The 24454-nt window shown below is 48.6% G+C and overlaps 1 protein-coding gene across 1 annotated transcript in view; it reads left to right on the top strand.

The window, feature by feature from the left end:
* The window catches only part of TMCO4 (transmembrane and coiled-coil domains 4), a 114107-nt gene that overhangs the window by 61773 nt on the left and 27880 nt on the right, over window positions 1-24454 (top strand). The window contains exon 12 of the mRNA XM_030805724.1: window positions 2654-2738. Within this exon, the coding sequence (XP_030661584.1) occupies window positions 2654-2738 (85 nt within the window). The remainder of the gene's footprint in view (window positions 1-2653; window positions 2739-24454) is intronic.

Here is a 24454-nt window from a genome sequence, read left to right as displayed (position 1 = left end):
CAGCTTCCATCATCACATCACCTTCTGTCTAACTGATGCCTCCTGTCTCCCTCTTGTAGGGACCCTTGTGAGGACCTTGGTTCCTCCCAGATAATCCAGAATCATCTCCCCATCTGAAGATCCTAAACTTAATCACATCTGCAAAAACCCTTTGTTGGCCTTGTGGGCGAGGTGGTTCACACCTATAATCCTAGCACTTTGGGAGGCCAACTCGGGCAGATTGCTTGAGCCCAAGAAACCAGCTTGGGCAACATGATAAACCCTGTCTCCACAAAAAATACAAAAATTAGCTAGATGTGGTGGCTTATGCCTGTACTCCCAGCTGTTTGGGAGGCTAAGGTGGGAGGATCACTGGAGCCCAGGAGGTGGAAGCTACAGTAAACTGTGATTGCATCACTGCATTCCAGCCTAGATGACAGAGCAGGACCCTGTCTCAAATAAATAAATAACAAAGGGCCGGCCGGGCACAGTGGCTCACGCCTGTAATCCCAGCACCTTGGAAGGCCGAGGCAGGCAGATCACCTGAGGTCAGGAGTTCAAGACCAGTCTGGCCAACATAGTGAAACCCTGTCTCTACTAAAAATACAAAAATCAGCTGGGCAAGGTGGTGTGCACCTGTAATCCCATCTACTCGGGTGGCTGAGGCATAAGAATCACTTGAATCTGGGAGGCAGAGGTTGCAGTGATCCCAGATCGTGCCACGGCACTCCAGCCTGGGCGACAGAGTGAGACTCCGTCTCAAAAATATATAAACAGGCCAGGTGCAGTGGCTCACGCCTAATAATCCCAACACTTTGGGAGTCCAAGGCGGGTGGATCGCTTGAGGTCAGGAGTTGGAGACCAGCTTGGCCAATATGGTGAAACCCTGTCTCTACTAAAAATACAAAAAAAAAAAAAAATTAGCTGAGTGTGGTGGCATGTACCTGTAGTGCCAGCTACTCAGGAGGCTGAGGCAGCAGAATCTCTTGAGCCTGGGAGGTGGAGGTTTCAGTGAGCCCAGATCACACCACTGCGCTTCATTCAGCCTGGGCAACAGAGCAAGACTGCATGTCAAAAAAATAATAATTAATTAAAAATAAAATAAAAAAATAAATAACAAAGGCCCTTTGCAGTATGAGGCAACATTTACAGGTTCCAGGGATTAGGATGACGACATCCATGGGAGGGCATTATTCTGTCTCCCACATGGGCAGCTTCATAATATTGGGAGTCCAGACTTCTTTGCTCTCATGGCCTCTCGTCCTGAGCACTGGGCTTCTCTCTCTCTCTCTCTCTCTCTTTTTTTTTTTTTTGGACAGAGTCTCACTCTGTCACCCAGGCTGGAGTATCAGTAGCACGATCTCAGCTCACTGCAACCTCCGCCTCCCAGGTCCACTGATTCTCCTGCCTCAGCCTCCCGAGTAGCTGGGCCTACAGGTGCCTGCCACCACGCCTGGCTAATTTTTGTATGTTTTTAGTAGAGATGTGGTTTCACCATGTTGGCCAGGCTGGTCTCAAAGACCCAACCTCAAATGATCCACCTGCCTTGGCCTCCCAAAGTGCTGGGATTAGAGGCGTGAGCCACTGTGCCCAGCCGGGCTTCTCTCTTGTCCAAGACAGATCTTCCTGTATTACATGTGTGTTTCAGACAGTGGGAGGTAGGGAAGTAGGAATGAGGAGTATGCCTAGAAGTCACAGCTTTTGCTTGCCTCCAGTCCCTTGGCTAAGTCTCAGCCCTGTGGCCACCCCAAGCTACGGAGGAGTCAGGGAAACTTCGTCTTTGGCTGGGTGGCCACGTGCCCAGTCAAACTCAGGAGTAAAGGACAAAGGGGAGAATGATATTGGGCAGTGGCCAGCAGGGTTGGCACAAAGCTCCTGCAGGATTCGAATACTGTTTAACAGAGGATTTTCTACTGTGGTAAGTGGAGTGGTGTGGGCGTGTGGAATACGTGTATTGGCACAAAACCAAGGAAAAGGAATAGACTGATAAAACCAGGCTGGGCCTCCAAAGCTCATCCACTCCCCTCCTCTCCTTCCGTGTAAGCTTGCACCCAAACACCCCCAGATAACTTTCATTTTCTTTAGTCTTCACATAATGAGTTACCTTTTCTTACAAGTCCTTGAGTCAGAAAATTCCGTCTGACTTACTACCTTATCTTATCACTTAGAGCCAATATTTTGTGCCCCACCTTCCTATCTAGAAACTGAACAGTTGTCCCTTCCTTGTCACTCTTGCCTTTTTATCCCTCACACCTGGGGGTGCCTTCTGTCTAATCTCCCCAGCTCCAGAAGGGGTCCTGCAGCACTGCAGCCATTTGCCGCAAGGCAGATCAGTGCAAGGGAAGTTGCTCTTGTAATCGACTAGCCCCGTCTCCTGGGGAAGATGAGACGGTGGCTGGATAATAGCTTGAGATGAAAGGGAATTAACCCAGCTGAGGGCTGCCTATTGGCCTTGGAGGAAGCCAATTCCAGCAGCAGGTGCACTCCTGCATAAATGAGGGTCCTGACTCTGCTGATTAAGACATCAGAGCTCAGGGACCGGAACAGCACTTGCATGATTCATTAGATGAGAATCCGGTGGTAAGGAATGTGAACAGTCTGCCCTCCTCAGGCCTGATGTTTTGCTAGAACTGGCTGTGTTCCCTCCAGACACCTGTGTCCTTTTTCCCTTCAGGGCCAGCGACCTGTCACCTTGATTGGCTTCAGCCTGGGAGCCAGAGTCATCTACTTCTGTCTTCAGGAGATGGCTCGGGAGAAAGGTGAGCATGGATTATTGTCACAGACGGAAACGCTTCACAAGCTTGTTCCCAGGGACAGAGGTTCTGGGCCAGGGACCATGAGCCTTGCAAAATGTGTTCCCAGTTCTTAGAAATAATAGTCAAAAGTTTAAAACAGTTTAAAAATCAAGAAAAATCATCATCAAACTTTGGGAAATGATTTTTTGTGCATACATTAGAGTAGATGCAAGATGGACCATCCTGTAATAATGACACTGGCTTTTGTGTTCTAATGCACGTTCTCAAGTGGGAATGAAGGTGACAAGAAGTTCAAAATCAAGGTGTCGGCAGGCGCACGTTCCCTCTGAAGGCTCTAGGGGAGGATTTTTCCTGTCTCTTCCAACTTCTCGTGGCTGCCAGCAGTCCTTAGCATTCCTTGGCTTGTAGACACGTCATTCCAGTCTCTGCCTGTTGTCTTCTCTTCTCTCATAAGGACAGACAAGTCATTGGATTTAGGGCCCACTCATCCAGGGTGATCCCATCTCAAGATCATTTACTTAATTATATCCTCAAAGACCCTTTTACCAGATAAGGTCGCATTCACAGGTTCTGGGTGGACATATCTTCTGGGGGTTCACCATTCAACCACACACAGACACCTTTGGGAGTGTGTCATGCCTCCAGTGTCATCCTTTCTGTGCAAGGCAGTGAAAAGCTTGAGGGCCGCTGCTCCTGGCCTTGGGTAGGTGAGGTCTCCAGGGAAGAGTGCTGGTTTTGGATAGATCTGTCAGCAGGGACTGCCTGTAGGAGGGGCTGGTTGGGAGAGTGAGTTGCCGAGCCTGGGGCACTTGGAGTGGTTCACTGCTCCTGGGACATGGGCTCACCTCCTCTCAGTGGAAGGTAGCAGTGGCAGGACTCTGAAGGCAAGAGAAGGAACTCAGAGAGAAATTGTTGAACCTGGGAGTGGAGGGTGGATGGGAGAGAAGGCTTGGAGCTTAATATGATTTGGTTGTGCCCTCACCCAAATCTCATCTTGAACTGTGGCTCCCATAATCCCCACAGGTCGTGGGAGGGACCCAGTGGGAGGTAATTGAATCATGGGGGTGGGTTTTCCCCATGCTATTTCCATGATAGTGAATAAGTCTCACGAGATCTGATGGTTTTATAAAGGGCAGTTCCCCTGTACATGTTCTCTTGCCTGCCATCATGTACGACGTGCCTTTGCTTCTCCTTTGCCTTCCACCATGATTGTTATTTGTTGCTGCAAAACAGCCTCTCCAAACACGGTGGCCAAAAGCAGCAATAACTGATCATTTCTCACGATTCTATGAGTTGACAAGACCATTTGCCTTTCCTGCCTGGGCTTGGTCATATGGTTGTAGTCAGAGCTGGAACACCCAGGAGGTCCAAGTTGACCTCATTCATGTATCTGGCCATGGGTGCTGGTTGTCGGCCAATGCAGACTCCTCCCTGCTCTCCAAATCTACTTCTCCCAGGGAAGCCTTTGAAAAGTTGCCATCCTCTCTGCTGTCATCATTTCACTTCTTTCTTGGTCATCTTTCCCTCTCTGGCAGCAAACCATCTATCTGCCAGGCTCATTACCTAGAGAGATGTAGTCTTATTAATAGAACCGATTCTTCATTCAGAGGGCATGTCTCTGCCTCCAGTCAGCATAAATGCTGTGTTAAGATCGTTAGTACAGCCAAGCTTTTAATTCCCCTGCCAAACAAATTGAATTAATTACCATGAACCATTTGGCTGTGGTAACTGGAAGTGAAGTTGACTATCAGCTGTCCCCAGAATGTGAGGCTGGAAACTGGAAAGAGGGAAGAGGGAGGCAGGTGGCCTCTTGGTGACAGGGCTGGTTAGTGTGACACTGGGAAGTTCCTGCACTACAGCCTTTTGGGGGATGGTTCCCCAAGCAACTTCCTTCTAGCATCTTTCCTGCTCGCTGCTCCCACCCCTGGATCCTCATGGCCCGTGGGTGAGATTTGGGGTTTTGATATTAGGCAGACCTGGATTTGGCTCCTAGCTTTGCCACTCACTGGCTGTTGGACCTTGGGCTAGTCATTTAACCTCTCTGGGCCTCAGCTTCCTCAAAGGATATGAGCTTTGTACACTTATCTCAAAGGATCATGGGGGGATGACATAACGAACGTGAAAATTCCTGGCCCCAATTTGGGTTCACTCAGTAAATGTCCTCTGAATTCCAACCTGAGGACCTACTGTGCACAAGGAACCGTGGTGAGCGTTGTGTAGATGTCAGAACTTGTCATTTTGTGTCCGCTCTCTAGCCCCACATTAGACGTGAACTCCAGGTAGGCAGGGCCTGCCTTGAGCCCCGCTGCCCCCCGCCCCAGTGCCCAGCACAGTGCCCAGTGCACTGTGAATGGTCAGGAAGATGAAGGAGCTGGACTTTGGGCGAGGGAATCAGGCACGTGCTGCTGTGCCCACGAGCTAGTGCAGATCCACTGGGTGCCAGGCTGTGTTCCAAGCACTTGCAAGTATGATCACATTCCTTCCTCACTGCAGCCACAGGAGGGAGGTTCCACCAGTCTCCCTGCTTCAGATGAGAAAACTGAGGCTGAGAGGTGAAGCCACAAGAATCCTAAGTGCCAGAGCCAGGATTCAGGCCCAGGGAGTCTGGCCCTGGAGCCGTCACTCCTAACCACTATGCTGTATTTGGCAGATGGCAGCTGGACTAGGGCAGGGCATCCCAGAGGGTGGGCCAGCATGGGCAAAGGCGCGGCTCTCAGCGGTGTCTAGAAACGGTGGCATCTGGTGTCTCTGCAGCCCACGTAAGAGGCCCCCCAGGTGGGGTGGTGGGAAATGCTAACAGGTCAGGGTGGGAGCCTGGCACTGTGCTAGGCTAAGGAGTTGGAAACAACTGATTCAACGCTGGGTAAAGATTGAGGTCTTTAAACTGTGTAGTGAATGAGTAACTGAGTGGATCCTGCCAAGGAGGACCTGGGGGCACTGGTGCTGGGCACCCTACAGTTCACACACGTGCACACATACGCACACGCACATGCACACACACACACCTGCACACATTCATACACGCATCTGCACACACTCACACGGCAGCAACTCGGCAGACCCCAAGGGCCTCTAATGCCCCCACCGTTCTCTACATCAGTGCGGATGTCCCAGCATGACTCACAGGGCCCCACTCATGATCTGGTTTCAGCACCTTCCCCTGCCTCTCTCCACCTCACACATCGGCCTCCAGCAGACCAAGCTCTATTTCCATTGTTCCCTCTTGGTCCGTCCTCTCTGTCTCCTTTTCTAGATAATTCCTACTCATTTCTCAGGTCTCACTGTGTCTGGAAGCTTTCCCTCCAATAATAATGATAATAATAGTAGTAGTAACTGCAGCAGCACACACTTATGGAATACACTGCGTTTTCATGCACCAGACACAATTCTAAGCTCATCACATGTATTATTTCATGGAGTCCTTCCAACAGCTCTGTGAGGTGGGTACTATTATCACATCCATTTTACAGAGGAGGAAAGAGAAATGCAGAGTGTAGGGATTTGCCCGAATCACACGGCTAGGAGGTGGCACAGCAGGTAGTCTGGCTGGAGATTGTGTGGTCTTTACCTTACGCTAGACTGTCTCTCCAAGCCACACTCTATTCTTCTCTGAACATCCTTCCCAGCGCTGGCCTGTCTCCCTGTTATACCTCCCTGCTTGCTCATCTGTCTTTCCAGTCCACCGGTAATTGTCACCTAGAGGTACACATCAGCACCACTTGGGCAATTCTTTTCCCCAAATATATATATGAGGCCCCTATATGGAAGGGATCAGGCACCCCTATTTTGGAAATAGCTCCCCTGGGCAATTCTGGTGTGTAGCCCAGCCCACACACAGGGTGAAGGTGGGCAGGGGCCCTGTTTCTCCTTCTTGTCACTGTATCCCTAGCCTATCACAGTGCCTGGCACATACTAAGTGCCTGATGGACACATGACCCATGAGCCAAGAAAAGGAATCGATTCTGTGTGTCAGGGGCAGTGCATGCCCTGCTCAGCCATGTGTGTCCCCAGTGCTTGGCACAGATGTAGACAAACATTTGAGGGTAGAAGGGAGTCCTTTTAACATGGGCACCACAGGTCTTCAATATTTTATTTAGAAAAAAAAATTTTTTTTTTGAGACGGAGTTTCGCTCTGTCACCCAGACTGGAGTGCAGTGGTGCCATCTCAGCTCACTGCAACCTCTGCCTCCCAGGTTCAAGCAGTTCTCCTGCCTCAGCCTCCCAAGTAACTGGGATTACAGGTGCCCGCCATGACACCCAGCTAATTTTTTGTATTTTTAGTAGAGTCGGGGTTTCACCGTGTTGGCCAGGCTGGTCCCAAACTCCTGACCTCAAGTGATCCACCCACCTCGGCCTCCTAAAGTGCTGGCGTTACAGGCGTGAACCACTGTGCCAGGCCTTGAAAACTTCTATATTGACAGATGAGTAGGTAGTCAGCAAAAAAGAAAAAAAGAGAAGAAAGAAAGAAAAAAAGAAAACCTCTACATTTTAAAAGAAGAAGAAACTAGGATCCGAAGCCTTCCAAATGACAAGAATCTGATAGGAATCTGACTCCAAGATGAACCCGGTGGACAAAAGTGCAGCTGGCACTTTCCCCCTATAGTCACCTTCAGAAAAAAGAACTTGGGCCCAGAAAACTCTAAACACAGTCTTTATTTTTTTAAAGACAGGATCTCCCTGTGTTGCCCAGGCTGGTCTTGAACTCCTGGTCTCAAGCAGTCCTCCTGCCTCAGCTTCCCACAGCACTCGGGTTACAGGCATGAGCCACCATGCCCGGCCCCCACCATCTTTGTTATTAATCAGCCTGATAGTTTCCCTCCTTATTTCATAACATCCCATCCCTGCCTCATTCATCATCTAGACAGGAAGTGAGAAAGGATGCTGGTCATCCTCTGCCTTGACTTTGGTCAAGAACACACTGAAGCCAGGTTCAGTGGCTCATGCCTGTAATCCCAACACTTTGGGAGGCTGAGGTGGGAGGATTGCTTGAGCCCAGGAATTCAAGACCAGCCTGGGCAACATAATTTTCCTCTACAAAAAATTTTAAAATTAGCCAGGCATGGTGGCACGTGCATGTAGGCCCAGCTACTTGGGAAGCTGAGGCAGGAGGATCACTTGAGCCCAAGAGGTTGAAGATGCAGAGAGCCATGATCGTGCCGCTGCACTCCAGCCTGGGTGACAGAGCAAAAGCCACACTGAGAGGGGTCTGTCCCTTAGCCATAGCTTATTCCAAATGTGAGCAGCAGGTGTGCGCACATTCACAGACATGTAGCCGGCTCTGTGGGACAGAAGGCAGCTCCTCCCGTGCAGGTGGGTGCACAGGCCCTGCTCAGTTTAAAACCCCCACTGCCCGTGCCAGCCTTCACAGCAACTCCAGGTGGAAGGGAGATCTCTCTGATGCAAGATCTCAAAGCCATTTATATCCCCAGTTTTCCTTTTTCTTTCCAGAGTGTAAGGGGACTCCTGATGGTTCATAGAAATGGGGAGTTGAAAACAAAAGATCACCCACTGCAGAGGGCAACAGAAACGTCCTGATCCCGAGAGCCAAGCACTCGAGTGTGACCTCCCTGCTTTGGGGACCTGAGGCCAAGGAAGCTGATGGGGACCAGAGCAGAGCCCTTCTCGCCAGACTGCTTTAACTCACCCCACAAAGCACAAAGCAGAACAAATCAAAACAGGGACATAGGGACATACTTGTGATCACAAAAATACACGCACACTTGGGGCCTGGCCCAGCGCCAGGCGATACGCGGCAAGATACAGGCCTCTGCCATCCCAGACGACGGGCCACAGGGCTCTTCTCCGCTGAGAAGCTGCCAGCTTAGTTGCTACAAGTATGTAAGCTCTGGAGTCAGGGCCTCTGGTTTGAATTCCAAACCCACCACGCACCCAGTCATGTAACCTCTCTGAACTCCACTTATGTGAGACATAGCCAATAATAGTATCTACAACAGGTTGTTAGGAGGATTACGTCATAGGCAATAATGCATATAAATGCTGGCCTATAAAAGAACCCAGAAGTACTCACTGAGCATTGATAATTTCCTAGAAACTGTTAATAAATGGGAGTAGGCACGTCATATTATAGCAATCCCTCCCCGATGGATGGCATGGACCCTGGACCTAGTTGAGGAATAATTGGCCTCCCACAGGGTCAGGGCCTCCAGTTTCCACTCCTTCCCATGGCCACAGCGCCTCCTACCTTCTTCCTCAACCATTCCCCTCCCAAGTCCTTGCCCTTGTATTACCAATGGGGCATCTTCACATCTCCAGATGGTTGAGATTGTCAATGAATTCTTCACACTTTGCCCAGGGCTGCTGTTTCACATCTCATTCCTCCCAGCTGCACTGCCTGGTTTCAGGCAGCCCTGCTATTTAACACCCAATTAATCTGCGCACTGAGAAGACCCTCTCCTAATTGCAGGATAGCTGTCATTATCTGAGTTAAGGGATGTAAAAGAGGAATTACCCTAATGCATTTGAATCCACTAATTGTTTTCTGGAGTCCCCTGAGAGCTAGTAACAAAATGGAGCAGTAAATCCTAGTCACCCAGAGCACATAATCCTTCCACCAGCCTCCCCTCTCCACTGCCCCTAACAAAACTTGTCCTTCCTTCCCCCTCCCCAGAAAAAGCTTCCTGTAGAATTAACTGTCTTCACAGCTTCCTCTCCCTTTTGGGGTGATTCTGCAAACACCAGGGGTGGCTCCTCTAGGGATCGCCACCCTTCCCAAGGTGCCCCTTACAGCCTGGCCTGCCCTTCCCTCAAGCTCAGTGTGGTCAACTTCCTTTCAAATAAGTGTTGAGACTGCAAGCCCCTTGAGGGCAGGGATTGTGTCTGACTCACCTCTGTGCCTCCTGTACCTGGAATAATGCCAACAGACAGTACATGCTCTCTAAGTAAATGGAACTTGAAGTTGAATGTTATCAGCATTCACAGTGTATCAGTCAGGACAGCCTAGGTTATGCCGCAGTGACAAACATCCCCAATATTGCAGAGGTGTGGTACAGCAAAGGTTCATTTCTCATTCATGGTGTCTGGGTACCCAGGGGAACTCTGGTTGTTGTAGATGCCCAGGTCGAAGGAGCTCCATATCAACGTATGGTTCCTCAGTAGGAGACAGAATGTGGTGACTTATGCAGTGGCCCTTAAAGCACCTTCACCCATAAGTAACACATGTGACTTTTACAAACATTTCATTGGCCAAAGCAAGGCATGGAGACATTCCTCACATGAAGGAGGGGCCAGTAAATGTCTTCCTACCATATGGTCAGAGACAGAGAGCTAGAACCATTTGGTAAACAGCATATAGCTTATTCCTTTTTTTCTCTCCATGCTAAACATTTTTACTGACATTATTTTATTTAATTCTCACAAGAGCCCGTGAAGTAGGCACTATTTTTTGCTTGTGGTTTTTGTGTGTATGTGTATGGGTACATAGTAGGCAAATATATTTATGGGATTTGTGGGATACTTTGATACAGGCATGCAATGCATAATAATCACATCATGGAAAATGGGGTATCCATCCCCTCAAGCTTTTATCCTTCGTGTTATGAGCAATAAAATTATACTCTTATTTTTTATTTATTTATTTATTTATTTATTTTGAGACAGAGTCTCACCCTGTCACCCTAGCTGGAGTGCAGTGGTGCAATCTCGGCTCACTGCAACCTCCACCTCCTGGTCCAAGCGATTCTCATACCTCAGCCTCCCAAATAGCTGGGATTACAGATGCACCACCACACCCAGCTAATTTTTGTATTTTTAGTAGAGAGGATTTCACCATGTTGGCCAGGCTGGTCTCAAACTCCTGACCTCAGGTGATCTTCCCCCCTCAGCCTCCCAAAGTGCTGGGATTACAGGTGTGAACCACCATGCCAGGGCTTTTTTAGTTATTTCTAAATGTACAGTGAAATTATTGGCTGGGCACTATGGCTCACACCTATAATCCCAGCACTTTGGGAGGCCAAGGTGGGCAGATCACTTGAGGCCAGGAGTTTGAGACCAGCCTGAGCAACATGGCAAAACACTGTCTCTACTATAAATACAAAAATTAGCCAGGCGTGGTGGCACTCCTGTATTCCCCGCTACTTGGGAGGCAGAGGCGTGAGAATCGCTTGAACCTAGGAGGCAGAGGTTGCAGTGAGCCGAGATTGGGCCACTGTACTCTAGCCTGGGTGACACAGCAAGATTCTGTCTCAAAAAAAACCAAAATTATTATTGACCGTAGTCACCTGTTGTGCTATCAAATACTAGGTCTTATTCACTCTTTCTAACTACTTCTTGTACCTAGTAACTATCCCCACAGCTTATTCTATATCCACTATGGGGCCCTCATGGTTCCGTAAGGATACCACTAAATGGCAGCTTCTATTTCCTGAACACATATTAGAACTTCACGGTCAATTAGCAGACAGAAGGCCATAGCTGGATTCTGGCCTCTGTAATTAATCCTCAGCTAAGATCTCAGCCAAGGCACCATTCTCACTGACCCTGTCTCCTTATCTGCAAAACAAGGACATTCCTCTCTTCCCCTACTTCCCCTCGCATTACTGCTGGAGGCTAGAAGTATATCTTGATGGAAAGGCAGAGTGGGGCAGGCTCTGAGGGTGCTGGGGTGAGAACCCCAGTGTTGGATGGTGCCTGGGAGCCCAGGAGCTTTGCCCAGGGGCCTTCACGCAGACAGAGGTAGGAATGGCACCCAGCACGTTTCCCAGCAAAGCAACAGAGCCAAGGCTAGTACAGAGCCCTGGATCCAGCCAGGCAGGGAGCAGGGCCCAGGCAGATCTGCGCCAAAGCTCTGGGCTCCTTGACAGCAATTGGCCTCAGACCTTGCCCAGTGCCCAGAAAGTCAGAGGAGATGACCTGGTGAAAATGCCTTGAAACTCAGAGCTGCCCATAAATGGGAATGACATAATAATATTAGTTATAGCAATAGTAGCGTAGCAATAGCCACCATCTATGAAGGCCTAGCTCTCCACCCAGTTTTTGCACAGTTTTATGTACATTCTATTCCATCCTCACAAACACCCCATGGGGCCAGTAGTTCTGCCTGCAGTTTCAGATGAGGAGAGTGGATTTAGAGAAAGGTGGAGTAGCTCGCCCTAGAATGAGGATTTTGACATATCTTTTTCCAACTCCAGAGCTCCTACTTAAAACCTTTTATTTTAGGTTCCGGGGTACATGTGCAGGCTTGTTATGTAGGTAAACTCGTGTCGTTGGGGTTTGTTGTGCAGATTATTTCATCACCCACCTACTAAGCCTAGTACAATAGTTACTATTTCTGATCCTTTCCCTCCTCTCATCCTCCACCTTCAAGTAAGCACCAGTGTCTGTTGTTCCGCTCTTTGTGTTTATGAGTTCTCATCATTTAGCTCCCACTTATAAATGAGAACGTGCGGTATTTGGTTTTCTGTACCTGCATTAGTTTGCTAAGGATAATGGCTTCCGGTTCCTTCCATGTTTCTGCAGAGGGCATGATCTCATTCATTTTTATGGCTGCATCATATTCCATGGTATATTTGCACCATATTTTCTTTATCCAGTCTACCATTGATGGGCATTTAGGTTGATTCCATATCTTTGCTATTGTGAATAGTGCTGCAGTGAACATACAGATGTACGTATCTTTATAACGATTTATCTTCCTTTGGGTATATACCCTTTAATGGGATTAGTGGGTTGAATGGTAGTTCTATTTTTAGCAGAGCTCCTATTTTTATCTTACTATATTTCAGCCCATCCTGGTTGGATGTTTTCAATCAAAGCAATATACCATATGAGACCTTTTAAAGAGAGAATCATTCAAAATCAAATTCACTCCACTAGCTCATATTTGTTAAGCACCTGCTGTGTGCTAAGCACTAGACTAGGCTTTAGCGAGTTGACAGCTAATAGATATAGCACCAACCTCACAGAGCTTATGTTGAAGAAATTACCCTCCCAAAGACATGAGTTGGGGTCTTGCAGAGTGGTGTGGGGATCAGCAGTGGTGTGTATCAGTCATCCCACGGAGTACCTGGCACATAGTAGGTGCTTGGTAAAGGGAGCTCTTACTGCTCTTTCAGGCCAGGTTCAAGGGCAGCCCCCTGGGTGGCGCTGACATCCCTTTGTCTGCACGTCCTGTCCTAACATGGAGACCATCTCTACCACTCCAAACCCGAGAGCATTTGGCTTAGGAAACAGAAGGAGTCGCAGAAGCCGGCCCACCAGGACATAGAGGCAGATGCTCAGCAAGCCTCCCAGCCTCCTCTGCTCCTCCCACGCCTCCAGGCAGGCAGTTTGGGTTTGCAGAAACCCATCCGGGGCTGAACCCAGCTCTACCATGCGTCATCCTAGAGATCTGTAAGGCCTCTGAGGAGATTTTCCCAACTGTTATTCAGATTCTCAGAGCAGTCCCGCCACGTGTTCAGATGTGCCCCGCAGGAGGGGGAAGGGCTGATCTCCCGTGGGAATCCCTGGCCTTCTGGATGAGTATTTTAAATGCATCATGTAGCTGAGGAATCTTCTCTTCAGACACAAACAGGCCCAAATTCAACTGGCATTTACTGAGATCCCTACTACCTGCTTGTAAGATCAACTGATTCCTTATCTTCATCCTCCTCCTCCTCTGGCCAGCTCAAAATTATTGGTTTCTGCAAACCCAGACCGCCTGCGTGGAGGCGTGGGAGAAGCAGAGGAGGCTGGGAGCCTTGCTGAGCACTTACTCTGTGCCAGGAACAGTTAAACACTTCACATGCCTTATTTAATCCTCTCAATAATCCTCCGAGGTTTTAATTATCTCCATTTTACAGATGAGGAAACTAAGGCTTACAGAGGTGAAATAACTAGTGCATGGTTACAGGACTAGCATGATGAAGCTGGAATGTGGAGCTACAGTGGCCGACCTGTGTTCTTTTTTTTTTTTTTTTTTTTTAAGACAGAGTCTCGCTCTGTCCGCTAAGCTAGAGTGCAGTGGCGCGACCTCAGCTCACTGCAACCTCCCAGGTTTAAGCTCAGAGCTGGAAGGTGGCCGAGCCGGGTGTCACACCCAGGGCCATCACCCACACCTGGGTCACGGCACTGTGTCCAGCTGCCTCCCTGCTTCCTCTCGGTGCTTTGCCCATCTTTCTTTCCCAGCTCACCACGTTGGGTTACGATGCATCTGCCCGCAGGTCTCTCTCTCCTGCTAGAATGTGGCTGATGCTTAAAGGGAAAACACACACTCATGATCACCAGGCACTGTCTGTTTTGTCCCCTCTGTGTCACCAGCTCCTGGCTCAGGCCTTGGCATGTAGACACTCATGAGGGACACAAAGGCAGCCATGAAGTTTGCTGTGAGTGCTGCTTGCAGGGGACCAAGCTCGAGGCCTCTGGGTGCAGCAAGGCTTGAACTGCCTTGGCATAGTGGACTCCTCGGCCCCCAAGGCCTGGGCCAGCTGGTTGATCTATTGCCCAAACTTCCCAGTGACCGCGCTGTGCTCAGCCCGCTCCATTCCAGACTGTCCATCAGGCTTGATCGGCTGGCACACACACACAGCCTGGGCAACGACTCTGCCCACTCAAAACCAAGACAAAACATGCACCTGCCAAATGATTGTGCCTTTGGGCAGGAAACCAGCATAGTCAGAATTCCTAGCAATGAATAGTCCCCCTCTAGCAACAGTCCAAGTCCCAGCCTAGGGCATGAATTTGCTTTGGGAGTGACTGACCCCCTTCCCAAGGGTATTTCTGACCCCAGCGTGTGCCAAGGGCAGGGAGGTGGTACCTGCTGCTAGGAACGGCCAGCATCTGAGCACTCACTATGGGACCCTGGGCCCTGATCACAGGGGGGCATTCATCTTTTCTATATTTTTGCTTTTAAAAATCTTTGAAAAATTAAGTAGTTGGAAAGCAAATTCAATTCCAATTGACTCGTAGTAGCTGGCTGAGCCAAGAAATGGCCATAGGAAATCAATTGCTGCTTCAGGTTATTTATGCATTTATTCTCCTCTGCATTCAAAAGGCTTTGAAGGGAATTAATTCAACATATTGCATATTGCCTGCGCCCCGTGGGCCTGTCCGTGCAGTTAGTTGACAAGACACCCTGAGCTGAGCCAGCCTGCCTGCAGGTGTCTTCATTCAGCACCGTAGAGCCTGCAGGACCTGCTTCACTCTGGGCACTTGGGTCCATGAGTCAATCCTGGCTCCCCCATCCCTTTGCCACCTGTAAGTGGGCTCTATTTGATCACTTTTCCTAGTGTCTTCAAGATGCAAGGATCATTGCAACCAGCTGAGAATGACATGAAAGAAGGAGCACTCACGCCTGTAATCCCAGCACTTTGGGAGGCCGAGGCGGGTGAATCACGAGGTCAGGAGATTGAGACCATCCTGGCCAACATGGTGAAACCCCGTCTCTACTAAAAATACAAAAATTAGCTGGGCGTTGTGGTGTGCGTCTGTAGTGCCAGCTACTCAGGAGGCTGAGGCAGGAGAATTGCTTGAACCTGGGAGGCCGAGGTTACAGTGAGCAGAGATCGTGCCACTGCACGCCAGCCTGGGTGACAGAGCAAGACTCCATCTCAAAAAGAAAAACAAAAGAAGGAGCACTGGACTTAGAGTCTAGAAACATTAGTTCAAACCCAGACTCTACTAGTTACTGTCTGGGTGCCCTTGGGCAAGTCACTTCACCTCTCTGGGCTTCAGACTAATTAGTAAAATTGGGATATTGATCTCTCTGGGGGTTATTCTAGGATTTAATAACCACCATTTATTGAACACCTACTATATGCCAAGTGATATGCTAAAGGCTTTGCCTGTTTTCCCTCATCTAATATACAAACAACTCTAAGATATAGTTATTGATTTTCCCATTTTGCCTATAAGGAGATTGATGGCAGGGACTGTGTCCATTTCATTCTCCCCTCTGTCATCGGCACCTAGCATGGGACTTGGCACAGCAAAGAGCTGCAGCAATTTACAAATAGTGGACCTGGGTTCAACTCCAGCCTGTCCGACCACAAAGCTGGCCTTTTTATATGGTGGATGGAACAGCACAATGCTTGGCGCAGAGTAGACTCCCAATAAGTCAGTGTTCCTTTCTTATTCTCCGTTAGTTTATCCAAATGGATTTTTCCAAGGCTGTAGTACTCACTGCCTCTGAGCTCACTAATGTAGCAGTAACATCTTTAGGCCAACTGGCAGCTCTCAGGGGAGTGAATTACAGAAGTGGGATTCATTTAATCTCTGCTTTAATCTAAACTAAAGGCCGACCAGCCCCCAGGCTCTTTCCAAGACTCAGCCTGCCGACTCCCTTTCAAAGGCATTTGCCTCCCTCTGGGGATGCAGGCACCCTTGACCTTAGCACCCGCTTTGATGAGCACTGGGCTACTTGGAAGTTGGAACTAGGTGGCGAGTCTCAAGTTGGATTTTCGTTTGAGTGGTTTTACGTTGCGTGTATTTAGCAGTTGCTTCATGGGATTGTTGTTGTACCTGGATCTCAGCCTCAGGGAGCAATGGGAAGCATGATTTTTAGTTGGTGCCGCCGCGTTCCTCGGCAGAAATTTGATAGAGCACACCTGCTCCTCTCCAAAATAAGAAACACACCAGGGAGCTGGTATGTATTGAGCACCTACTGTGTGCCAGACTGGAACAGAGTCCATCGCATTCTTCTTCCCAGTCACCTTGAAAGGTGTGGGCATTATTACACTGGCAAACAGGTGTTGCATTTTCTCTCTCTCTCTCTCTCTCTCTTTTTTAAGAGACAGTCTCATTCTGTCACCCAGGCTGGAGTGCAGTGGCACCATCATAGCTCACTGCAGTCTCAGACTCCTGGGCTCAAATGCCTCCCACTGCAGCCTCCCAAATAGCTGGGAATACAGGCACATGCCACCATACCTGGCTAATTTTTTAATTTTTTGTAGAAACAGGGCCTCACTGTGTTGCCCAGGCTGGTCTCAAACTCTTGGCCTCAAGCGATCCTCCCACCTCGACCTCCCAAAGTGCTGGGATAAGACACTGCACATGGCTTCATTTTCCATTTTTATTTTCATTAATTAATTTATTTATTTATTTTGAGACGGAGTCTCACTCTGTTGCCCAGGCTGGAGTGCAGTGGTGCGATCTTGGCTTACTGCAACCTCCGCCTCCTGAGTTCAAGCGATTCTCCTGCCTCAGCCTCCCAAGTAGCTGGGATTACAGGTGCCCACCACCATGCCCAGTTAATTTTTTTGTATTTTTAGTAGAGATGGGGTTTCACCATGTTGGCCAGGCTGGTCTTGAACTCCTGACTCAGGTGATCCACCCACCTTAGCCTCCCAAAATGCTACGATTATAGGCATGAGTCACCGCGCCTGACCCATTTTCCATTTTTGAAAATGGGAAACCTGAAGCCCAGGGAGGTTAGGTGACTTCTCCAAGGGCACCCAGCCAGTAATTAGCAAACCTGGGATTCTAATTCATGTATGTCTAAACCATTTCCTGTTAACCCTTCTTTTATGCTGCCTTTTCCAACAAGCCTGCTGCCCTCAAAGAGCCTACAACCTAGTTAAGAAAATAAAATGCCAGGCTTAAAGCAGGTGAATAACAGAACCAAATGCTGCATCTCAAGGGCCTAGACTTCAAGGACTGCAGCAGTTCAAAGGAGGGGCCTTTCCTTCCAGAAGGCAGGGAAGGCGCCAGGGAGGAGAGGGCAGGCTTTGAAGGACAGGTAAGCCTCGAGAGGCTTCGAGGCCGGCGGAAGGCCGGAGGGCCCAGGACTGGCAATACCCAAAGTCCAGAGGCAGGATGGTGCATGTGCTGGGAAGGGCAAGTGACAGCAGCCAAGGTTTCTGCCAGGAAGTTGTGAGAAACAAGGCTGGAGAGATGAACAGGGTCCAAAATGCAGGGCTTGACCCGTCCAGCAGAAAGCAGAGACCTAGACTCAGGCCCTGACTTGAACCTTTAGTAGTAGCATTTTCACTTGATGCAGTTAATTGATCTATCAGCCAGCAAATGTCTCCTAGGACCTACGCCATGACATCCCAGGACCTGTGCAGGGCGCAGAGGAAACAGTGATCAGGCAGACCCCATTCCCACCAGGTGTGATCTCAGAAGGGAAGGGACCTCCCCCTGAACACCCCATCCTTCAGCGGGTCCTCCCTGCAGCTGGGGAAGCCACACACCTTCTAGTCCTGGATTCCTCTTTTTTAAAATTTAATTAATTAATTAATTAATTAATTTGAGATGGAGTTTCGCTCTTGTTGCCCAGGCTGGAGTGCAATGGCGCAATCTTGGCTCACTGCAACCTCTGCCTCCCAAGTTCAAGCAATTCTCCTGCCTCAGCCTCCCGAGTAGCTGGGATTACAGGCGCCTACCACCATGCCCGGCTGATTTTTGTATTTTTAGTAGAGATAGGGTTTCACCATGTTGGCCAGGCTGGTCTCGAACTCCTGGCCTCAGGTGATCCACCCACCTCGGCCTCCCAATGTGCTGGGATCATAGGCTTGAGCCACCGCGCCCGGCCCTGGATTCCTCTTTTCTCACCCACTCGGCTTCCTTGAGGCTGGCGGCTCCAGCGTGGATGCCCAGGGACCGGGCCTCCGTGGATACCTGTTGAACTCACCAAGAGAAGGATGAAGTACCATTTTCAGGTCGGACCCTTTGCAAGTGGTATCTCATGCATCTGCACAACCACACTGGAGGGAGGACACCAGAACGGTCCCTGTTTTTCGAGAGAGCAGGTGCAGGGAGCCCAGGAGATTTGTTCATGGTCACACAGCTTGTAAGTGATGGAACCAAGGGAGGGCCACTTACCTGTCTGACACCCACACCAGGGTTCTTTCTACTGACCCTTTATCTGTCCCTTTAATTAAACAAAACAAAACAAAACAAAAAAAATTGGCCAGGCGCGGTGGCTCACTCCTATAATCCCAGCACTTTGGGAGGCCAAGGAAGGCGGATCACGAGGTCAGGAGTTCAAGGCCAGCCTGGCCGACATAGTGAAACCCCATCTCTACTAAAAATGAAAAAAAAAAAAAAGAAAAAAGAAAAAAAAATAGCTGGGAGTGGTGGCAGGCACCTGTAATCACAGCTACTGAGGAGACTGAGGCAGGAGAATCGCTTGAACCTGGGAGGCGGAGGTTGCAGTGAGCGGAGATTGTGCCACTGTACTCCAGCCTGGACAACAGTGCAAGACTCCATCTCAAAAATAATAATAATAATAAAATAAGAATAAAATAGAGAAGAGGTCTCACTATGTTGCCCAGGCTGGTCTCAAACTCCTGGGCTCAAGCAGTCCTCCCGCCTCGGCCTCCCATAATGCTGTGATTCCAGGCATGATCCAGTGCACCCGGTCTGTCCCTTTAATTCTATAGTTGAGGGTTTACCCAAATGGCCCTGCCCTCCAGGCAGGGCTAAGCCCAGAGTCCCACACTCATGGCTCCATCTCAGGGACTCCACGGAGGGGCGAGCGCTCTAGGATGTGATCAGACCCCACTCCCAGGGCGCTCCCTCCCTCTGTAATGGGAATGGCATTGTAGGAAGCTCTTGAGGTAGGGTCCTGCCCTGGAGATGCCCAGAGCTTACGTGGTCACCACAGCACCACCTGGTGGCAGCTCTCTGGTGCGCACACTTCGCAGAGGAAAAGGCCACTTCACGGCCACTTCTGTAGCCATCCCTCCTCCAGTCCCAGCTCAGAGGGAGTGTCCAGAGGGTGCTTGCTGGGGAGTTACCGACTGCCTTTCCTTGAGGGCTTGTGCAGAACTGGGCAGCTGCTCCTATATCCTGAGAAAGTTTCATGTCGTTATATTCTTCTTGTTTTCATTTGACTTGATAAGCATTTATTAGGCACCAAATATACAAAGAGGGGAAGGAACTAATATTTATCAGATACTCGCTGTGACAGGTGATTCTAGACATCATCTCACAGAACCTTCCCAATGAAAACCAGTCTCTAAAACAATTGTTTTTAATTAGCCATGCCTGGTAACCTGTGCCTGTAATCCCAGCAACTTGGGAGGCTGAGGTGAATCACTTGAGCCCAGGAGTTCAGGGCTGCAGTGAGCTATGATTGTGCCACTGTACTCCAGCCTGGGTTATACAGTGAGACCCTGTCTCTAACATGAATAAATAAATAAATAATTTGTTTTGAGACAGTCATTCTGTCACCCAGGATGGAGTACAGTGACATGAACACCACCCTCTGCAGCCTTGACACCCTCTGGGCTGAAGTGATCCCACCTCAGCACCCCCAAGTAACTGGGACTATAGGTGTGCCTGGCTAATTTTCAAATTATTTTTGTAGAGGTGGGGACTTCCTACGTTGCCCAGGCTGGTCTCATGCTCCTGGCTCAAGTGATCCTGCCACCTCGGCCTCCAAAAGTGCTGGGGTTACATGCATGAGCCACTGCACCTGGCCATATTTTTATTTATTTATTTATTTATTTATTTATTTATTTATTTATTTATTTTGAGATGAAGTTTCACTCTTGTCACCCAGGCTGGAGTGCAGTGGCACAATCTGGGCTTACTGCAACCTCCACCTCCTGGGTTCAAGCGATTCTCTTCCCTCAGCTTCTTGAGTAACTGAGATTACAGGTGCCCACCACCACGCCCAGCTAATTTTTGTATTTTTAGTAGAGACGGGGTTTCACCATGTTGGCCAGGCTGGTCCTGAACTCCTGGCCTCAGGTGACCCGCTCGCTTCGGCCGCCCAAAGTGGTGCGATTACAGGCGTGAGCCACCGCGCCCGGCCTAAATGATTTTTTGAAAGAGAAAACTGCTCTGGAGAAAATAGGTTCTCAATCTAGGCCACACAGATTCCTATATATGAGCAGCTGTAAAGATGAGTTTTCGATCCAGTCTTATAAAACCACCATGAAGAAAGGTTACAGAAACAATAAAATCAGAATTAGACTGTTAGTGCCCAGCAGAATGGTCTGAAGAAGCCCTCCCCACCCCCTAAGTATGTTACAGTTTTTAAAGACATAAATTTAAACTGAAAATAAGTGGAAGGAACAAGACATTGAAAAAAAAGAATAGGGAGATCTGAGAATAAATCAAATGTAACTTCTAGAAATAAAAAAATAGAGTCATTACAATGAATACTGGATAAATTAAAGTGGTTTAGACAAAACTAAAGAGAAAAATAACGAACTGGCTGGGTGTGGTGGCTCACACCTGTAATCCCAGCACTTTGGGAGGCCAAGGCAGGTGGATCAGTTGAGGCAGGAGTGTGAGACCACCCTGGCCAACATGGTGAAAACCCGTTTCTACTAAAAATACAAAAATTAGTTGGATGTGTTGGTGCATGCCTGTAATCCCAGCTACTTGAGAGGCTGAGGCACAAGAGTCCCTTGAACCTGGGAGGTAGAGGTTGCAGTGAGCTGAGATCACACCACTGCACTCCAGTCTGGGTGACAGACAGAGACTCTGTCTCAAAAATAATAATAATAATGATGAACTGGAAGATTGATTTGAAGAAATTAACCACAATGCATCATGGAGAGATAAAGAGATGGAAAATAGGAAAGAAATTAAGGTTTGACATTTGCTTATAGAAATCCCCAAGAAAAAGAGAATAGGGAAGAGAGATAATTTATTGGCTGAGAATTTTCCAGAATTAATATCTGAGCTTCAAGAAGCATGGTTTTTTGTTTGTTGTTGTTGTTGTTGTTGATTTTTTTTTTTTTTTTTTTTTTTTTTGAGACAGAGTCTGGCTCTGTCGCCCAGGCTGGAGTGCAGTGGCGTGATCTCGGCTCACTGCAAGCTCCGCCTCCCAGGTTCATGCCATTCTCCTGCCTCAGCCTCTCCAGTAGCTGGGACTACAGGCGCCCGCCACTACGCCCAGCTAATTTTTTTTTTTTTTTTTTTGTATTTTTTCTTTAGTAGAGACGGGGTTTCACCATGTCAGCCAGGATGGTCTCGATCTCCTGACCTCGTGATCCGCCCGCCTCGGCCTCCCAAAGTGCTGGGATTACAGGCGTGAGCCACCGCGCCTGGCCTGTTGTTGATATTTTTTTAGAGACAGGGTCTCTGTCACCCAGGCTGGAGTGCAGTGGCACAATCATAGCTCACCACAGCCTTGAACTCCTGGGCTCAAGCCATCCTCCTGCCTCAACCTCCTGAGTAGCTGGGACCACAGGTGCACACCACCATGCCCACCTTGATCTTGCCTAAAGGATTCTACCTGGGCTCACTCCTCCAGTTCTTTATGTGGATCCTGCCTTAGCCCAGGACTCCCAAAACCACATCCCCAAAAGCCAGCCACTTGCCAACAGCCTGGCATCATTCCCAGTGTTTTCCCCACCCCTTCCCCTTCTTCCTGGGTGAGAATTTGAAGAAAGATTCATCCTGAACTAGTGTCTTCAGGGATTTAACCCGTTGCCCATTACACGTGAGCTATCAGTATGTTGCAGTGTTTCAGACATATTGTGTACATCTGTGGTAGACTGATGGCAAAAAATGGCCATAATTCCCACCCCTGCCTGTATCCACACACTTTACAATGTGACCTTGAAACCCCTCCCATCAAGAGGTATCTGTTTTCCCACCCCTTGAATCTGGACTGGCCTTGTGACTTGCATTGGCCCATAGAAGGTACAGGAAATAACATCGTGCCATTTTCAAACCTAGGCCTCAGAAGGCCTTGCACATGAATTCCACTCTCTCCTAGAACCTAACCATAAGAATGGGTCCAGGTTAGCTCTTGGGGGGATGAGAGACCCCACCAAGCAAAGCTGGCTCATCCCAGCCAGAGTCAGCCTAGCTGCCAGCTGGCTGCAGACACATGAGTGCGCCCAGTGGGATCAGCCATGCCTGGATGATTTCAGCAGAACTGCCTGGCCAATTTGTAGGCTCATGGGAAATAATCACTGGTTATTTTAAGCCACTGAGTTCTGGGATGGTTTGTCACACGCCAGTAGCTAACTGATAGAAGACATATGGCCTTCTACGTCCCTGTGTCACATTTTGATAATTCTTGCAATATTTCAAACCTTTTCACTATTACATGTGCTCACTTTGAGCCTCTATGACACATTTGGTAATTCTCACAATATTTCAAGCCTTTTCTATTTTTTTTTTTTTTTTTTGAGATGGAGTCTCGCTCTGTTGCCCAGGCTGGAGTGCAGTGGCATGGTCGCAGCTCAATGCAACCTCTGCCTCCCAGGTTCAAGCGATTCTCCTGCCTCAGCCTCCTGAGTAGCTGGGATTACAGGCACCTGCCACCAAGCCTAGCTACTTTTTTATGTTTTTAGTAGAGATGGGGTTTCACCATGTTGGCCAGGCTGGTCTCAAACTCCTGACCTCATGATCCACCTGCCTCAGCCTCCCAAAGTGCTGGGATTACGGGTGTGAGCCACTGCACCCAGCCAAGCCTTTTCATTATTATTGTATCTGTTATGGTGATCAGTGATGTTTGATGTTACTATTGTAATTGTTTTGGGGCACCACAAACATTGTCCATATAAGACGGTGAACTTAGTAAATGTTGTGTGTGTTCTGATACTCCATCAACTGACTGTTCCCCACCTCTCTCCCTCTCCTCCAGCCCTCCTACTCCCTGAGACACAACAACATTGAAATTAGGCCAATTAATAGCCCTACACGATGGATGGCTGGGCCCAGTGGCTCATGCCTGTAATCCCAGCGCTTTGGGATGCAGAGATGGGAGGATTGCTTGAGCCAAGGAGTGCGAGACCAGCCTGGGCCACATGGTGAAACCCTGTCTCTACCAAAAAACTTACTTACTGTGTGACCTTGGATAAATTACTTGGCATGCCTTAGGCTAGGCTTCCCATCATTAAATGGAAGTGGTCATGCTTACCTCTTAGGATTGTTGTGAAGAGTAAAGGAAATTAATTGATGTATGAAGCACTTAGTCCTGAGCCTACCCTGAAATAAACTGAGATGATGATGATAAAGAAGAGGAAGAGGAGGACGAGGATTAAGAAATGGAATTCCAGCTGGGTGCCATGGAATCCCAGCACTTTGGGAGGCTGAGGCAGGAAGATTGCTTGAGCTCAGGAGTTCGATACCCACCTGGGCAACATAGTGAGATCCCATCTCTACTAAAAATCCAAAAAAAAAAAAAAAATGGGGGCATGGTAACACACACCTGTAGTTCCAGTTACTTGGAACACTGAGGCAGGAGGATGGCTTGAGCCTGGGAGGTTGAGGCTGCGATGAGCTATGATCACACCACTTGCACTCCAGCCTGGGCAACAGAGCAAGACCCGGTCTCAAAATATAAAAAATAAAATAAAATAAAAAAAAAATAGAATTCCAGGCTGGGCATGGTGGATCACGCCTGTAATCCTAGCACTTTGGGAGGCCAAGGCGGGTGGATCACCTGAGGTCGAGAGTTCAAGTCCAGCCTGACCAACATGGAGAAACCCCGTCTCTACTAAAAATACAAAATTAACCGGGCGTGGTGGCGCATGCCTGTAATCCTAGCTACTCGGGAGGCTGAGGCAGGAGAATCGCTTGATCCTGGGAGGCAGAGGTTGCAGTGAACCGAGATCATGCCATTGCACTTCAGCCTGGGCAACAAGAGCGAAACTCTGTCTAAAAAAAAAAAAGAAAAAAAAAATAGAATTCCAGAGCTTTTTTTTATATATAAAAAACAAACAAACAAAAAACAGAAAAAAAAAACCCTTGCAGCAAAATCTCCGGTTTCATTCCCTGCCCCGTGAAGTTACGCCAACATTATTGCCCATGATGTTTGCAAGATAAAACCAAAGCAAAAGAGTTCGTCCATGTGCTCACAAAGATACATTTAA

This window comes from Nomascus leucogenys, chromosome 24 (assembly GCF_006542625.1).
Source record: "Nomascus leucogenys isolate Asia chromosome 24, Asia_NLE_v1, whole genome shotgun sequence".
NCBI lineage: Eukaryota > Metazoa > Chordata > Mammalia > Primates > Hylobatidae > Nomascus > Nomascus leucogenys.
The sequence above is the reverse complement of the archived record's forward strand: the minus strand, read 5'-3'. Positions and strand labels throughout refer to the sequence as shown.